This window comes from Leguminivora glycinivorella, chromosome 4, assembly GCF_023078275.1.
Source record: "Leguminivora glycinivorella isolate SPB_JAAS2020 chromosome 4, LegGlyc_1.1, whole genome shotgun sequence".
In the NCBI taxonomy this organism is placed as follows: domain Eukaryota; kingdom Metazoa; phylum Arthropoda; class Insecta; order Lepidoptera; family Tortricidae; genus Leguminivora; species Leguminivora glycinivorella.
The window spans coordinates 6,580,546-6,598,974 of NC_062974.1; the positions used below are offsets into that span (position 1 = coordinate 6,580,546).

An 18,429-nucleotide genomic window follows, 5' to 3' on the forward strand; every position below is an offset into this window, starting at 1 on the left:
GTTAAAGGATAATTCTTTCACTACTGTACATATATTCGGACTGATACATATAATATCACTAGGAACCACTAAAAATCAACAAATAAATTAACTTTTTAACAAAAAATAAAACCGCCTTCAAAAATAAGCGCGTTACAAAACACGGAGAAACTAAAAAGCCAAAAATAACAAACCTTTGAATTCAGATTTCTTATCAGATTGCAATTATCTAAACATCCAAATTATAAACAAATCAATTATTTTTGAAGGCGGGGCCAGCCTGCGTATGGTTGGAAGGGGCAAACAGGTCTGGTACCGACTTCAAAAATAATTGATTTGTTTATAATTTGGATGTTTAGATTATTGCAATCTGATAAGAAATCTGAATTCAAAGGTTTGTTATTTTTGGCTTTTTAGTTTCTCCGTGTTTTTTAACGCGCTTATTTTTGAAGGCGGTTTTATTTTTTGTTAAAAAGTTAATTAAAGACGCTAGCCCATCAACAATTTCCAAAAACGGCCTTATTGATTATGGCGCAAAAAAAGGTGTGGTATTCAAAATTGGTAACAAATAGTAAAAAAAAAACTAAACGGTCCGACACATAATAATTTCATTATTATTCAGATTCTCAAATTTCGTTACGATTAAGTTTTGAAGGACTAACGAGAGCGGAACATCGATTTTAAAGATTTTTTCACAATATTTAAAGTAACTGAGTTGTTCTGAATGGACAATTTTTTTTGGATAAGTCTAGTTAATAACAGTTATTTAACTAAAATTCCCAAATAGAAAGCGGGATCCTTTCTATTTTAGCGTTTTCACTCCTGTAGCGTCTTAACTTGTTTGCTTTTCATATCATATCTCACCCAGTCCACCTCTTCCTCAGTTTTCCTCTCCCGTTACGTCCTTCCACATTCATTCGTACACCTTTCTCGTCACATGATACTTAGTGATAGTGAGAAACAGTTATTCAAGTGGAGGTAAATTGTACCGTAAAAAAGATGTCCTAGCAATACAAATGGAAAAGTCATCAATGCCAAAAGCCGGTAACGAATCGAACCAGCTGCTAACTTTAGTTTTTATTAAAACAAACTCTGGTGCTGTAGCCGAAATAGCCGAATGGCATTTCTGCGACGTGAAATGAAAACGAAACGCTGCGAAAGCAGCGAAAGGTAACGTATCCAGGATACGTAGCCGAATGGCACAAACGCTCACGAAACGAAACGCTCGTAGATATCTATCTCTATCGCTCTTGCGTGTTGGCGCAACAGAGCCAGACTACCTTTCGCGGCGTTTCGTTTCCGTTTCGCGTCGCAGAAATGCCATTCGGCTACGGCATCTGGCCTTTTTACTTTCAAACTGCTAGTTCGATTAAAACGAGATTTGGTATGGATATAGTTTGACGCGCTGAAAAAGACAATAAGTCAAACGTTTTTTTTTTTTATAAAAATGGGCTTACTCTTGACCACAGACTAGCCAAAGGCAAAGACGTGGCCTACGATGGAGTGAGCTCGCCCAGAAGATGCCTGTTCACTCTTGATTTTTTACGAATTATGTATTGTTAATTATCTTTCCCAATTAGTTTATTAGAATTTTGACATACGTCGAAGATTTGAGTGAAACGCTGTATTTGTCGTAAGATCAAAAATGGCGTATTTTTAACCGACTTCAAAAAGGAGGAGGTTTCTGAATTCGACGAATATAGTGTCTATTTAGAGCTAATTTTAGAGGTTATACATATACTTAAAGTTCAAATTTGCAGTAACACATTTGTTGCTTTTTATATGTACAAATACCTACTTTCTAACGCCTACGATAGTTATATATTACTAGCTTTTTTTGCCCGCGGCTTCGCTCGCGTTAAATTCAAAAATTGAAAGAAAGAAAGAAAGAAAAGACGTTTATTAGCACAGCATACTTATAACTAGCTTAATCTAATTGTACATAATAGTGGATTGCGCTAAAAGGTCATTACTCAGCTGGGTGTCTCGGCGTGAGCCACATGGCCCGCTCCGCGACGCTGATTTTCAGTAAGGACCAGGAGTTGGACTAGGTGGCACTCAGTAAATGGACTATATGTATACAAATTGTTAATGAAAAATAAATACTAAATAAAACAAAGTTAGCTTAAAACTTAGTGTTTGTGTGTAATGTGTGTAAATGTAAATATGTGTGAGTGTGCACGATTGCCTAAGTGTTGCATTTTTGCTTAGCCAGTATGAATTTACGAAGGTGAATTTTAAAAGTGGATATGGTTTTGCGGAATATTCCATACACACTTCCACCTTCTATTTTAGGGAAGTGGGAGGTTGGAAAGAGACAAAAAGTTGCCTATGTCTCTTTCCATCTTTTCAACTATCTGCACTTAAAAAATCGATTTATCGCTCCGTTTTGCCGTGAAAGACGGACAAACAAACAGACACACTTTCCCATTTATAATATTAGTATGGAAGAAATCGTATAAATACACAGTAAAAAACAGAGAGAAAAGATGTTTACAAGGTTTTTATGCTAAAATTTCTTAATGGGTTTCTTTATTAGTACGCAAGTAGCGTAAAACTCGTATGAAATGCTTTGTTTGGATCTTGCTTTTAGACGTTACATTATTTACGCAAGTTAAAATGTTGTTTGATAAAATTTATTAAAAGTTAGGTACAGTGGGACAAATTCCGACTAGGGGACATGATCAATTATTTCCATGATTACACTATTAAATTTAGTTCAACATGTATCCACTGAACATGCGTGCCATGTTACCGGTAGAATCTCTAATTAAGAATGCAAACATTGGAACATAAAACAAATTGTCGAAATGGCCCCGCTGTACGTTAGAGAAAATAACTTCTGTCAGCCTATGCAAACTGGAAATTTTGATACGCGGAAAAAAGAATAGTTATTTGTTATACAAGGCGGCAAAGTTGTATTTTAACGCCGAGTGTGAAATTGAAAAACGAGCAAGCGAAAGGATTCTACAGTTGAACCACGAGCGAAGCGAGTGGTTCGAGAATAGAATCCTGAACTTGCGAGTTTTTTAACACACGAGAAGTAAAATACATTTTCTCAAACATGTAATGAAATATTGTCTTTACGTTCCTTAAAATTGGCTGGGAAGTATCGCTTTTTGGGCGCAACAACTCGAGAGGACTGTAAAGGGATGTCATATTATTTTTTAGGCCTAGGCCTGCAAAGTAACTTTTTTTTTTAAATATTGTCCTTTAGAGCATTTTTATTTTATTTCATTGTATGTTTGAGAAAAGCACTATACATGCCTCGGCGTGAAAACGGATTCCCGGCCTCGTATCCCTATCCGCCCTATATACCCACTTGACCGGAAATCCTCATTTTCCCGGCCTCTGATGTAATGTACTATTGCGGTCTTTTCAATAGAAAGAGAGAATCAGATGGGTCGGCAACGCGCATGTGACACCCCTTCAGTTTCAGGTTTCCATAAGTTACGGTAACCGCTTTCCATCAGGCGGACCATATACCTGTTTGCCACCGACGTGGTATTCAAGAGGAAGATTTATGTGTATATAATACCCGTGCGTATCAGGGTGGGTCAAAAGTATATAATTATTATAATAGTTATACTTTACTTAGCTAGATCGTGTTCTTCACAACAAAAAGTATAATTTGCTCTCTCGAGATGTAAGCTGTTACATTTTTAACTTAACATTATACAATTGCACTTACAATTCCTAGCCGCTTAGATGCTTAGGGTTCAAACACACTGATGCAGTCTCTTAGACTCTCAGAGGAGGGAAATAATTATGTTGTCCTGTGGCCACAGCATTAATATGTTGATTTAGACTAACACGATTTGCACTCATAATTTTAGAACAAAACGGGACTTAATCGCGTAAACACTTACATTTATATTAGGCCCGACGTTTCGAACATCACATTATGTTCGTGGTCACGGGTAGACTCGTGTTAGTCTAAATCAATATATTGTTGACCGGTACGGGCCGGAAATTGCAATAAAACTAAAGCATTAATATGGTCTAAGATATGCTTGATAAGCTTAGCTCAGGACCAGGAGAAGTGGCGTATTAGAAGAGAGGCCTATGCTCACCAGTGGGCGATAGAGGGCTGATAGGACGATGATGATGATAAAGATACGCTGTCAAGAAATAATAAATTTACTATCGTTTGTTATTTCTTGTGATAGTATAAAATATTAACACGGACACATTACAAATAGGTTGCCTAGATATATTGTGCATCACTTGAAGTCCAGATTCCTCCATAGGCTTCTGTTCCTCGCCAAGCGTTTCGTGCAATTTTAATTTCAGTATCTGGGCGACCGAGCTTCGCTCGGTTCTATTTTAATATATCACGTCTTTAGATTAAAAAAAAACTCTTATAAATACAAAAACAAAAAAAAAGACAAAAAACAAAAACTTAATTTCTGGCCGGGATTCGAAACCCTGACACCTACGATCTATCTGCGTACATTAGAGCGACCTCGTACGACTGAGCTAAGCTGAATCGATGCGCGCGCGGCGAAATTAACGACCATATTTTACGTTTACTAACGCGAAAGAAAAACTTATGAAAACTCGAAAATTCGCGTTTTCCGGGATCTAAGGCTACGCTAGATCGATTTTTCACCCCCGAAAACCCCCACATAACAAATTTCAGCGAAATCGTTAGAGCGGTTTCCGAGATCGTCGGTATATATAAATAAATAAATAAATATACAAGAATTGCTCGTTTAAAAGTATAAGATAAATCGAACCGACCGAAACGCAGTCACACTGTCGCGCTGATACGGAAGAGCAATAGAGATAACAATAACGATATTATCAGGACGACGATTATTAACTAAGTACGACGAAGACTGCAAGGCATTTGTTAGGGTTCCGTAGTCAACTAGGAACCCTTATAGTTTCGCCATGTCTGTCTGTCCGTCCGTCCGTCCGCGGATAATCTCAGTAACCGTTAGCACTAGAAAGGTAATTTGGTACCAATATGTATATCAATCACGCCAACAAAGTGCAAAAATAAAAAATGGAAAAAAAAAATATTAGGGTACTCCCCCTACATGTAAAGTGGGGGCTGATTTTTTTTTTTTTCATTCCAACGCCAACGTGTGATATATGTTGGATAGGTATTTAAAAATGAATAAGGGTTTACTAAGATAGTTTTTTGATAATATTAATATTTTCAGAAATAATCGCTCCTAAAGGAAAACAAAGTGCGACCCCCCCCCCTCTAACTTTTGAACCATTATGTTTAAAAAATATGAAAAAAATTACAAAAGTAGAACTTTATAAAGACTTTCTAGGAAAATTATTTTGAACTTGATAGGTTCAGTAGTTTTTGAGAAAAATACGGAAAACTACGGAACCCTACACTGAGCGTGGCCCGACACGCTCTTGGCCGGTTTTTTTTATTTTGTATGGTGTTGGACATTTGCAATTTGTTTTGGTCAATTTTGTGTAGATTAATTGTTTTTTTTTACCATAGTAATGGTTAATTTTTTGAATATTCTATAACTAGCTTTATTTATAGTGTGTGAACCTGCCTTAGAAATCTATATTATTTATGGTCATGGTTCGTTAATATTTCTTGTATGTGGGTAGCTTTTGCACATTGTAATTTTTCCTCAGTCACCCGTTGACCACGAACGCTGTAAAGTGTTCGAAACATCTGGATGAATTGTAAATTCATTATACGCGATTTAATCCGTTTCCATAGTTTTATTTTAACGATATTATCGTTAGCGTTTGTGCATTTCGTCACTACTTTTAAAAAAACTTGTATCTTCGTCTGTCAATGAAAAGAAAATTGTAGTAAGTATGTATGGAATGCATATAGACTTACTGCGTTTTAACTTTGACGAACAGCGTGAGATACGAGATTTTTTAAAAGTAGTGACGATTTGTCAACGTACCCTGATCCGGTCATTCTGGTATGTCATTGCAATATCACAATTTAGTTTTCTTTCAACCACTTTTGCTAAGAATGGCACAGAAGCTTGATGAGTTTCATGTGCTACTGTGTTTTTTCATATGTCTACTTTATTTAGGAATATAGGCGGCCTGAAGTTTCGTGTTCTTCGTCCATCATTTTTCTTTCCAGCTTATCATTGCTTGTAACGTGTAGTGTACGATATCCTTTAGGTCTGAATGAGGGTAGCAGACGGCACCAGTTGTGGCTGAAGTGTTTCTCAACGCGCCTCTTCGTGGGGCGTGGCTGGAACTTACACCGTCGCGTCTTTTTTTTTATGAAACCATTTACACATTGTGTTTTTTTTGGTTTCCGTTAAATTCGACACGTCGTTCGGTTTATTATCAGGAACTCGGTAGTGATACTTTTGGTTAAATTCGAAACCAAAATTCATCGTTCTCATGCATAAAAAATTAGTAAGTGCGAGAGTCCGTCAAGAATATCACTTTAGATTTTAATTTTAAAGGGACATACCTACAATCACGCTGTCTCCCAAAGGGGCAGACAGAGCACATGAAACTACTCAAGTTTCAGTGCCACCCTTGGCAAATAAGGGGTTGAATGAAAACACAACTGTGACATTGAAGTGACATCAGGTTGCCAGCCTCTCGCCTCGCCTACGCCACAATTTAGGCCATATCCCGTAGTCGGCTTTTACGACACCCACGGGAAGAAAGGGGTGGTGAGATTCTTAACCCGTCACCACACGGGCACCAGTCATCATATCGGCACCCGGGATTTTTTCCAGGATTTTATTTATTCCCGGGGGGATTTTAAAGGCATCATCATTTAACAGAAACGCAGCATACCCAATAACCTTAATATTCCAGAGGAGCAAAGTAAATATGATCATTTTTCGTTAGGTAAGTACTAGCCCCGATTCATATGTTTTCGTCTAGTCAGACCATTTTTTGAGGTTCTCCTGTTTGTACAAAAATCATTAATGTTTAATGCTAATACTAATCTAGTTTATTTTTAACACGCTTTTATTAGGTCGTCGTGTATGTAACTAACTATGTAATGGAATCTGCGGAGGCTAATTTAACCATCTTCCAAGGATCGTAGCGTAATGAAAATTGGCAGCTATATGTATAGACGGAGAGCTGGCAGGATTTTGGAGTAGGTCCTTGAGGCAACCTGGAAAGGTGCTCAGATGCTTCTCTGATCATAGCCAACATCAGGTCTGCAAGTCTGGCAGCTGGGGAGCGGGGCTTTATCGAGCTATGAATTTTTAAAGATTTAATTTTTTGAGGCCCAAAAAAGGTGTTTGAGGCAACCTGGAATTATTAAAAAGTGAAAATAGAGTTCCTCAGAAGTCGCATAGTATTTATGCCAGATCATTTGGCCGGGTCCTTCACCGTGCCAGAACGGTACAAAGTGGTAAAAAAAAATTCCAAAAAAGGTTCTTGAGGCAGTCTGTCATTTTTACCAGTGAAAGATGGGGGTCTAAATAGCCATGGAAAAATAATGCCATGACATGAGGTGGGGTCCGTACCCTGCCATTCGATCTTGAAAGTCATTATTTTAGTTTTTCGTAAATAACTCGTAAACGGTGGCCCACAGCGAAAAAATATGTTAAACAGAAAATATCTACTTAAAATTTCCTACAAGAAAGGTTATGTACGTTTTTTCGATAGGATCAATATATAAACGGATAATTTAGAAAGAAAGTTTTTTTTAATCGATTACATGCTCCGTTTTTCGTCAATACCTCGTAAACGGTGGCCCACAGCAAAAAATTATGTTAAACAGAAAATATCTACATAAAATACATGATCAAACGAACTTCAGAGTGAAGTTCGATCAGTATTATATGAGTAAGCTTCATTCGAAGATATAAAAAACCAGGTAGTCCTTTAACCTACTAGGCAACTCATCGCATGTTTAAAGTGGGTAGTAATAAAACTCGAACAGGCCTATTCCCACTTCTCCACCTAGTCTAGGTGGGGAGTACGGCTTGCCGCCATTGCTCATTCTTTTTAGAGACTATTTTTCCTAAAGCAAAACTTTCTTTCTGGGTTTTGGGAGGGAGGGAAACTATATCTTCGAATGAAGCTTACTCATATAATACTGATCGAACTTCACTCTGAAGTTCGTTTGATCATGTATTATATTTCTTAAGCTTCATTCTTCAGATATAAAAAACCAGGTAGATGTTAAGAGATGAAAGTTTTGCTGCATTTCGCATTCAATAAAAAACTAGAATTTTCTTCAATTATCATCATTTATTATTAGAAATATATTTATAGACAAGTATCGTAATACTACAATCAATTTTTTGTAATCAATTCTTATCCGGAAGGCAAATGGCTCTTGCAAAATCGCCCTCATCAACAAGTGGGCGGTTGTAAAATTTGGCAAAAGTCTCTGAGGTTTTCGACCAGCCTGCAGCCTTCCGGATAGCATCGAGCGAAATGCCCGCGCGGTGTGCGGCCGACGTCGCGGCATGACGCGTGCTGTGCGCGCTAAATGTCGCGACTTCGATGCCGCTCTCGCCAAGCACTTGCTTAATCCACCTGCTAATGGATTGAGCAGATGCGTTTTTATACGGTTTTTTAAATGTTAATAACAAATTTTGGGTGCTTTCATTTCTGAAGTTAGATGTTACGTAAAGATAATCAACTATAACAGTCGCGGGACATATGTTTCTGTTATCATGGAAATATGGTAGGAACAAAGTTGGCTGATCACGCCCTGCGGCTGATGTTTTAATAATATCATAAATCATAATCTTGACGCCATTAGGGTTTACAATAATGTTTTCTATTTTAATACATGAAAGCGTCTGTACTCTGTGTGCAGTGCATATTGCTAACAAGATCGCCAATTTTTTAGTTAATTTTTCTAGAGAAATTTCTTTATTAGGGATCCATGACGCTATCTGGTTTAAGACTATCTGAGGATCCCATGTATTACTATATTTAGGAATCGTGGGTTTTAATTTATAGACACCTTTTAACAATCTTTTAATTTGGTCATCTGAGGTGATGACAGAGCCAAGTAGGAGCGACAGTGCGGATCTGTGACTATTTAATGATCCGTATGATGCTCCTTTATTAAATTCCTCTGTTAAAAAACCAAGGATAGCGGAAATGGAACCCTCATAAAAATTTAAATTATTATTAATACAAAATTTCCACCATAATTTAAAAGATACGTCATACTGACGTAGTGTGTTTTCCGAAATGGAAGCCAGCATGAGGCTCAGTGACGCGTCGGGGGTCCCTCTACTTGAAAACGCGCGCCGGAGAGCTTCGCGGCCGCCAGGGTAAACTGGGTGAATTTCTGACTTCGAATTCTGGAACAACGAAATTGATCAATGTGCTTATTGGGATCAAAATATAATAAATCGGATATTAACAATCGTGTTAATAGTGGGAACCACGGTTGGGACGGCCAATACGGGAATACAAGTATACCCGTGGCTTTGTCGTATATGATCTTATGTAAACATTTGAGAACTAGCGCGAATGGTGGGAACGCGTAAAAATGTGTATTGTACCAGCTGATAGTAAAGGCGTCAACTGTAAGAGCGTCAGGGTCTGGCTTCCATGATACATATGTCTGGCATTTGGCAGAGGTGCGAGAAGCGAAAAGGTCAATTTGTGGCAAACCAAACTGTTCGGATATTTCTTTAAAGGCTTCCATACTCAAATTCCATTCAATATCTGGATTTAATCTCCTGGATTCCCTATCCGCTTCTACATTATCCTTTGTGTTAATGTAGGAGGCGAATATCCATATCTTACGCTCTTCGCACCACTGCCAAATGGACCTTGTTATGTCATTTAAGTGGGGGAACTGGATTCCTCCCATACGATTAATGTAACTGATCGCAGTGGTATTATCGATACGTAACAACAAAGCACAGTTATGTTTATCACGCGCGAAGCATTTGAGACCTAGAAAGACCGCAAGCAATTCGAGATAATTTATATGGAATTCTTGTTCTTCTGTTTTCCATGCGCCGTTTGCACACGCCCCGCCGCAAAACGCACCCCACCCAGTGCGGGATGCGTCGGTAAAAATTTCTAAATCGAATTTGACGTTGCCTAAATTGCAAGAAACTTCGTATATATTATTATTCCACCAAATTAAGTCGGGTAACACTTCAGAGGGTAGTTTGACTTTTGCTTCATAATTCTGATATTTTTGAATAGCCAAGAATTTATATCTTTCGAGCAATTTAGTGTACAACCATCCGTATTTGGCTGCTGGGCATGCGGATGTTAGTACTCCTAACAATTGAGCATATTCTCTTATTGAGCAAACAGGTAATTTTATAAACTTTTTCAGTAGCTGTGCTATGTTGTTACGTTTCTCTATAGGAAGAGATATTGACATTTCCACTGAATTGTAAACAAAGCCTAGAAATTTGCAGTGCTGTTGAGGCTGTAAGGCACTTTTGTTGTAATTTACAACAAACCCTAAGCATTCTAGTAGACGGATAGTATCTTCTACGTTTTGTTTACATTCGTGGTAATCCCTTCCGACACATAAAATATCATCTAAATATACGGTTGATGTAAAACCTTGCTTTCTTAAAAATGTAATTACTTCTTTCATTATTTTGGTGAAAGTTCTAGGTGCCACTGAAAGTCCATACGCCAAAGCGGTAAATTCGTATGTTATACTGTTAAATTCGAATCTCAAGTACTTCCTATCGGCCTTCGCTATAGGTACAAGTAGATATGCCTCTTTTAAATCGATGGTAGCCATAAATCCATTTTTGGGTATTAACTTTGAAGCCGTCCTAAAGTCTTCCATTTTAAAATGAGACTTACAAACGAACTGGTTCAGGTTTTTTAGGTTAAGGATGAACCTATAACCACCATTTGATTTAGGGGTTAGAAAAATCTTCGATATGAATTGATCCTCGCTTTGTTGACATTCAGTGATAGCACCTAGATCAATCAAATTTTGAATAGCTAATTTCATTTCATGCGTCTCTTGACGTGAAAATGAATTAACAGGTTTCACAGTTTGGTTAACAGGTCCCGTGAAAGGAATAGGAAATCCGTTCTGGATCCAGTCCAATACGGTCCTATTTTTAGTAACATTTACCCAACAATTATAAAAAGCATTAAGCCGACCGGCGTGTACCTGTGTTACTGGCGCGCTGGTGCACGTGGCCTGGTGTAAGCTGCCTTGGGCTGCGTTTGCGCGCTGGCCGGCGCCGTCGACCTCGGAGCTGCCGGCGCGCTCCAGCGTGGCCCGCCGCGCCCCCGTCGGCTCGTCGGTTGGAAGCGAGCGGGCCTCGACCAGTTTCCCCGGTATCGAGCGTAGGATGGGCCCGCAGCCTGGAATGTACTTGTGGCTGGTGTCGCGACAGTCTTCTTAATCTGAGAGCTTTGTTTTTCGATCGCTTTCGATGCCTTGATTTTTTCGGACAGTTTGCTGCCGAACAGGGCCTCATCTCTCTCAACATCTTGGATCAGATTAAGGAAGACCTTATCTAAGCCTGGAGTGACTAGTTTCACTCTGGCCTGCGACTGTAAGAAATGAAGGTCGGATAAGATGCGACATCCGTCAGATAGGGTTTTTATCGCTCGGACCTTACTTTGTTTGTCGTCGGTAGTTAAAAGTAAGGTCATGGCTCTATTTATAGCGGATAGGCCCACGCCTAAGAGCTGTTGTTCTGCTTCGATTTTCTTATCACGACCTCTGGCTATGTCTGTAACAGCCGCGGAGATCTCGGCATTTAATGACGGAGCTCTTAGTAGTTTACAGTTTTCTGGTATACTGTACTCTTTGATCAGTTCGTCCTTGGCATTTTTGTCCATACCTTTACGTAATATAGGCAGCCATCTTTGAGCCAAATCCGGATGAATTTGTTCACCATATTTGGGAGCCTCGTCCGTGGCCTCCCCAAGAGCGGTCAGTAACTCCGCGTCTATTACAGGGACTGTTTCGGCGTCACCTGCCTCAGTTTGAGGTGGCGGTGGAGTCTCCTCATTCGAATTTGCGGCAGACCCTTCAGGTTCTTCATTAACATTTTCGAACGCCGAAGCATCTTCGTGGTCTAAAAATAGAAAATAAAATAAGTAATTTAATTTGAGGGTAGAATATGAGTTAGTTTACAAGAAAAACCCATAAGGTGTTTTAATTGTATTTTTATCTAAAGGATAATCTTCATAGTTTTTTCATATATTGCTATCGTGTTGACTCACGGCCAACCCCCAAGCAGGTTTTACCTTCGTGACGACTCACGGCCGCCCCCCAGGTTTATAGCTACCAGGCGTGGACTCACGGCCCGCGCGGTACTAAATGTATTATATTGGACCACAAAGTGTAGGTTTTTACGAAAAATATTACACTCACCTGATTTTTCTTCAGAGTCTGAAGAATTTGGCAACACTGTTGAAACTTGTTGAATACGTTTGAGTTTCTTTTCTTGTATTCTTTGGATTTTTCGCGTATAGTGCGCTATTTTTTCTTCTGCACTACGTTTAGGCATCTGGATTTACGTGCGTTCGTTGCCTCGCAAGAATAAAGAATGAGCAATGGCGGCAAGCCGTACTCCCCACCTAGACTAGGTGGAGAAGTGGGAATAGGCCTGTTCGAGTTTTATTACTACCCACTTTAAACATGCGATGAGTTGCCTAGTAGGTTAAAGGACTACCTGGTTTTTTATATCTGAAGAATGAAGCTTAAGAAATATAATTTCCTATAAGAAAGGTTATATAACTTTTTTCGCTAGGATCAATTTTTTAGTTGGAAAGTATTTTTAAATAAATATTTGAGCCGTTTTTTGTTGATAACTCAAAAACGGTGGCTCACAGGCAAAAATAATGTTAGACAGAATTAATCTACATAATATTTTCTACAAGAAAGGTTCTATAAGATTTTTCACTAGGATCAATATTTTAGTTGGAAAGTATTTTTGAATAGATTTCATGGGCCGTTTTTTGTTAATAACTCGAAATCGGTGGCTTACAGCCAAAACTAATGTTTCACAGAATTAATCTTCATAATATTTCCTACAAGAAAGATTCTATAATATTTTTCGCTAGGATCAATATTTTAGTTGGAAAGTATTTTTACAACTTCCCGGACCGCCGGCGAGTCGATCAGGGACGGCGGGCCTTAGGCCCTACGCGGAGCTCGGCCTTCGGCCTTCGCTCGGCTCCGAAGCTCCACCGTCGGGCCTTCGGCCCGCCGGTTACGCTTGTTTAAGACACTTTTGTAAGGAAATTGTATGGGAGCACTTTATGCCCGCAGTGAAATTACTTGGATTTGGCCCGGGTGGGAGCCTAAAGGTGAGCTCCGTTCCTGCGAATTTATTTTGCCATAACGGCGGCCATCTTGGATTTTCGATAAAAATTTTTTGACATTTGTATTCTAGGGGCCCATACCTCTCCGCATGCAAAATTTCAGCGCGCTCGGACCAACTTGAAAAAAAAAGTCGGCCATTTTGAATTTTTTTGATGCAACTTTTTTCTACTCGGGCTCCTGTATGACATTTGATCGAGCACCCCCCGGCTATCTCTTACGGTTTAAAAGTTGCCATACAAAAAAAGTGGAAATTTTTTTCACATTTGTAGCATTTTTCAAAAAAATTTTATATCAGTTTATTCTAGACCCTAGAGAGATTCTATGACCAAAATCTGAGCACTCTAGGATAAACTTGAAAAATCGACAAAAAAAAAGTCGGCCATTTTGAAAAAAAAATGGCGGCTTCAAAAACTACCCAGGGTCTTCTATGACATTTGGTCGAGCACCCCCCCAATATCTCCCGCCGTTTAGCCAGGCCGTCCAACATTTTTTGACCCAAGAGTCGCAGACCAAATTCCATATTTTTCCCATACGCCTCCCCGCTCCCTCTATACAAAGACACTTCGACCGTCGAAATCGGTTTAGCCGTTCTCCAGATATAGGGAGAGGTTAGAAATCAATGGGGTTGCAGCTATATATAAGACCGTATGCCTGTTTGCCACCCACGGGATCAAGATTTGTTAAGTCGCAGTATACAGCATTTCTCGGAACTATCTAGCTACTTACGAAAGCAAGGAGCGCCGGACGATCGAACGCAAGTCCATTGTCTACGAGCGCTCGGCGCAGACTGAGCGGGCCCGTATCAACAGTGTATTTTATTCGAATTTTAGGTGCTTTAAAAAAATGTCTGTCGACAGAAAGGTATGTCCTATATGTATAATTTTTTTCTTATATGTCAACAAGAAGTTCTAGTTTAGGAAGGTTATTTATCCACCATTTCAAATAAATCTTAAAATGTCAAACTATGATTACCTCGTACAGCACGGGGAGCATGGTCGCGCGATAGACGATAAAATAGCAGGCCGTCCATCGCACTATTTGTAAGTGCGATATCCGGACGGCCTGATATTTTTTCGTCTATCGCGCGACCATGCTTCCCGTGCTGGATATAACAAATAGGATTGTGATTTGTGATCATTTATTACCCCAAATAACATATTTAACAGCACAATCACGATTCTAAACGAGTGATCCCACTACGAAATTTGAAAACGTCTACCGAAAAAACTGATTTGTTTTAAGTATAAAAAAACATATTTTAAAATATTATATTATGATTAACTAGCTTAAGATATGTTCTTTTAGAAACATTATCAGTTTTTTTAATAATCACTTAAGTATAGTTTCATTATAGTTTTGAATGAAAAATGTTACATTTTGCAAAAAACGCTCTTCTTTAGGAATAAGGCCTCTTAACCTTGGTTGATTCCGTTTCGCGCTACTTAGATAGAGGGATGCAGGTGGACGTGCTGTACTTTGATTTAAAAAAGCCTTTGATCGCGTAGATAACGACGTACTCTTAAGCAAATTATGCAGCATTGGTTTCTCGCCTAAACTGCTTTGCCTTTTTGCTAGTTATCTACGTGATAGACGGCAATATGTGCAGCACAGATGCTTTGTGTCGAGTGCCTACCCCACCCGTTCCGGGGTCAGTCAGGGCTCTATTCTGGGTCCTCTGCTCTTTGGTGTTATGGTCAATGATCTTGCCTTGGTGCCTAAGCATGCGCAATGCCTACTCTATGCTGACGACCTGAAACTAATTTACAGGGTCCAGGAAGATTCTGACTTACAATCTTTACAAAGTGATATTGATCGGGTTTATGAATTGAGTCTTGTAAACAAACTTCTGAAACTTCAGTTCAATGTTGACAACTGTGCGGTTATGTTTTAGATTCCCACCTTAACTTTCATGAGCACATGACAATGCTTGCTGCAGACTGTTACCGCAGGCTTGGGTTTGTTGTCCGCAACGCCAAAGAATTTGACAATCCCAGGGACATAAAGCTTCTTTATACTACCCTGGTGAGAAGTAAGCTTGAGACAGCCTCAGCCGTTTGGAATCCCCATGAAGCGCCCTACATCCTGCTGCTCGAAAAGGTCCAAAAAACATTTTTGCGTTTCTTTTATAAAAAAATGTACGGGTATTCCGATTCTTGTACCCAACAAAATTCCTTTTGGGGACGTTGGGTTTCTTCTCGTTAGAAGTTAGGCGTAATGTCGTGCTGATGTCTGTTGCATGTGGTATTTTGAAGGGGGAGTCAGATTGCCCGGTTTTAGTATCCCAGCTGGTCCGTCTATTTGTTCTCTCTGTGACGAAATATGCTTTTCGTGAATGTAGGCACCCCCTACTGGCGGTGCCGGCCGCTCGAACCGTGTTTTGCCGCAAGTAACCGCTAGTTCGTGCACTGCAAATAGTGAATGAGTTTTTAGACGTGGCACCTAATGATGATATTCTTGCGAGCAGATGGGCGTTTATACGCGTTTATATCGCATTATACTCTAATTTGCTTCTGACATACGCATTATACAATAGTAGGGCAATTTTCACGTCACTGAATTGTGCGGCTGTTCTCATGATAAAATCTAACGTCTTGTTAGCCTTCTTGCAAATGCTTATGATGTGATCGTGCATGTTGAGCTTAGTATCCAAACCAATACCAAGATCTTGGATGGCGGAAACGTGCTCCAGCGGAACGCCAGAAAGATGGTAGCTCGCTGTGATCGGGTTTTTTGACCTAGTAAATGTGATGGCTTTACATTTCTTAGCGTTAAGCTCCAGCTTGTTCTTAGCGCTCCACCGTGACACTGTATCCACCATCTGCTGGAGAAAGTCGCAGTCCAAGGAACTATCTATTGGCAACATTAACTTGAGATCGTCAGCAAAGAGGAGAAAATGCGCCCCAACAATACTACTGCAAAGGTCGTTTACCATAATAAGAAACTGTGTCGGACCCAAGTTGCTCCCCTGGCTAACTCCCGAACGCGTATAATATTCTCTAGACCGGAAGTTCGACATTTGCATGTATTGGCTACGATCTTTCAAGTAATTAGCAAAAAACGACAAGAGCTTTGGGGTGAAACCGAGTGCTGCAAATTTCTGCAGTAGTACGTCATTGTCGACCAAGTCGAATGCCTTTTTGAAATCGAAATATATCGCATCTACTTGGTGGTGCGAGTCCATCTTTTCCAACATGTAATCAAAAAAACAGATATGGTTCGTGGCAGTAGACCGGGCTATACGAGCGTCATGTTTTGATTTTGCTGTTTATTTAATATTTAATTTTGTGTTACTTGTTGTAATGTTTATTTAAAATTCACGGTGCTTTAGTTTTGTATACTGTCATACTGTGTAATTTTCTTTGTGTAAATAAATAAATAAATCTATTTAAATATTTGATCCTAGCGAAAAAACGTACAAAACTTTTATTGTAGCAAATTTTATGTTTGTTATTCCCGTTGAAGATTGATTTAGCTGTGGACCACCGTTTTCGAGTTATTTGCAAAAAACGGCTCGTGTAATCTATTTAAAATACTGTCCTACTAAAATATTGATCCTAACGAAAAATCTTACATAACGTTTCTTGTAGCAAATATTATATAGATTATTTCTGTTTAATATTATTTCTGGTAATGGGGCACCGTTTTTGATGTTATTAATAAAAAGCGGCCCATGTAATCTATTTCAAAATATGTACTTTCCAACTAAAATATTGATCCTAGCGAAAAAACGTATAGAACCTTTCTTAAAGGAAATTTTATGTAGATTTTATTCTCGTGAACATTTTATTTAGCTGTGGGCCACCGTTTACGAGGTATTTACAAAAAACGGCTAACGAAATCTATTTAAAAATATTTTCCAACTAAAATATTGATCCTAGCGAAAAATCTTATAGAACCTTTCTTGTAGGAAATATTATGACGATTAATTCTGTATATCGTTATTTTTTGCTGTGAGCCACCGTTTTTGAGTTATCAACAAAAAGCGGCCCATTTTAAAATACTTTCCAACTAAAATATTGATTCTAGCGAAAAAACGTATACTTAGAACCTTTCTTGTAGGAAATCTTATGTAGATTTTTTTCTCGTGAACATTTTATTTAGCTGTAGGCCACCTTTTACGAGGTATTTACAAAAAACGGCCCATGAAATCTATTTAAAAATACTTCCCAACTAAAATATTGATCCTAGCGAAAAATATTATAGAACCTTTCTTGTAGGAAATATTATGAAGATTAATTCTGTGTAACATTAGTTTTGGCTGTGAGCCACCGATTACGAGTTATTAACAAAAAACGGCCCATGAAATTTATTTAAAAATAATTTCCAACTAAAATATTGATTCTAGCGAAAAATGTTATAGAACCCTTCTTGTATGAAATATTATGTAGATTAATTTTGTGTAACATTAGTTTTGGCTGTGAGCCACCGATTTCGAGTTATTAACAAAAAACGGCCCATGTAATCTATTTAAAAATACTTTCCAACTAAAATATTGATTCTAGCGAAAAATGTTATAGAACGTTTCTTGTGGGAAATATTATGTAGATTAATTCTGTATACCATTATTTTTGGCTGTGGGCCACCGATTTCGAGTTATTAACAAAAAACTGCCCATGAAATGTATTTAAAAATACTTTTCAACTAAAGTATTGATTCTAGCGAAAAAACGTATAGAACCTTTCTTGTAGTAAATATCATGTAGATTAATTCTGTCTAACATTATTTTTGGCTGTGAGCCACCGTTTTTGAGTTATCAACAAAAAACGGCCCAAATATCTATTTAAAAATACTTTCCAACTAAAAAATTGATCCTAGCGAAAAAAGTTATATAACCTTTCTTATAGGAAATATTATGTAGATATTTTCTGTTTAACATAATTTTTTGCTGTGGGCCACCATTTACGAGGTATTGACGAAAAACGGAGCATGTAATCGATTAAAAAAAACTTTCTTACTATATTATCCATTTATATATTGATCCTATCGAAAAATCGTACATAACCTTTCTTGTAGGAAATTTTATGTAGATATTTTCTGTTTAACATATTTTTTTGCTGTGGGCCACCGTTTACGAGTTATTTACGAAAAACTAAAAAATTGACTTTCAAGATCGAATGGCAGGGTACGGACCCCACCTCATGTCATGGCATTATTTTTCCATGGCTATTTAGACCCTCATCTTTCACTGGTAAAAATGACAGACTGCCTCAAGAACCTTTTTT

At 38.4% G+C, this 18,429-nt stretch overlaps 1 protein-coding gene across 1 annotated transcript; it reads right to left on the bottom strand.

Moving 5' to 3' along the window:
• Positions 1-11,040: 11,040 nt before the first annotated feature.
• LOC125225170 lies at positions 11,041-12,389 on the bottom strand. The gene is made up of 2 exons (XM_048128747.1): positions 12,254-12,389; positions 11,041-11,954 (listed from the first exon to the last, which is right to left on the bottom strand). The coding sequence occupies exons 1-2, from the start codon at positions 12,387-12,389 to the stop codon at positions 11,041-11,043; spliced, it is 1,050 nt and encodes a 349-aa protein (XP_047984704.1).
• Between the last annotated feature and the right edge of the window lie 6,040 nt (positions 12,390-18,429).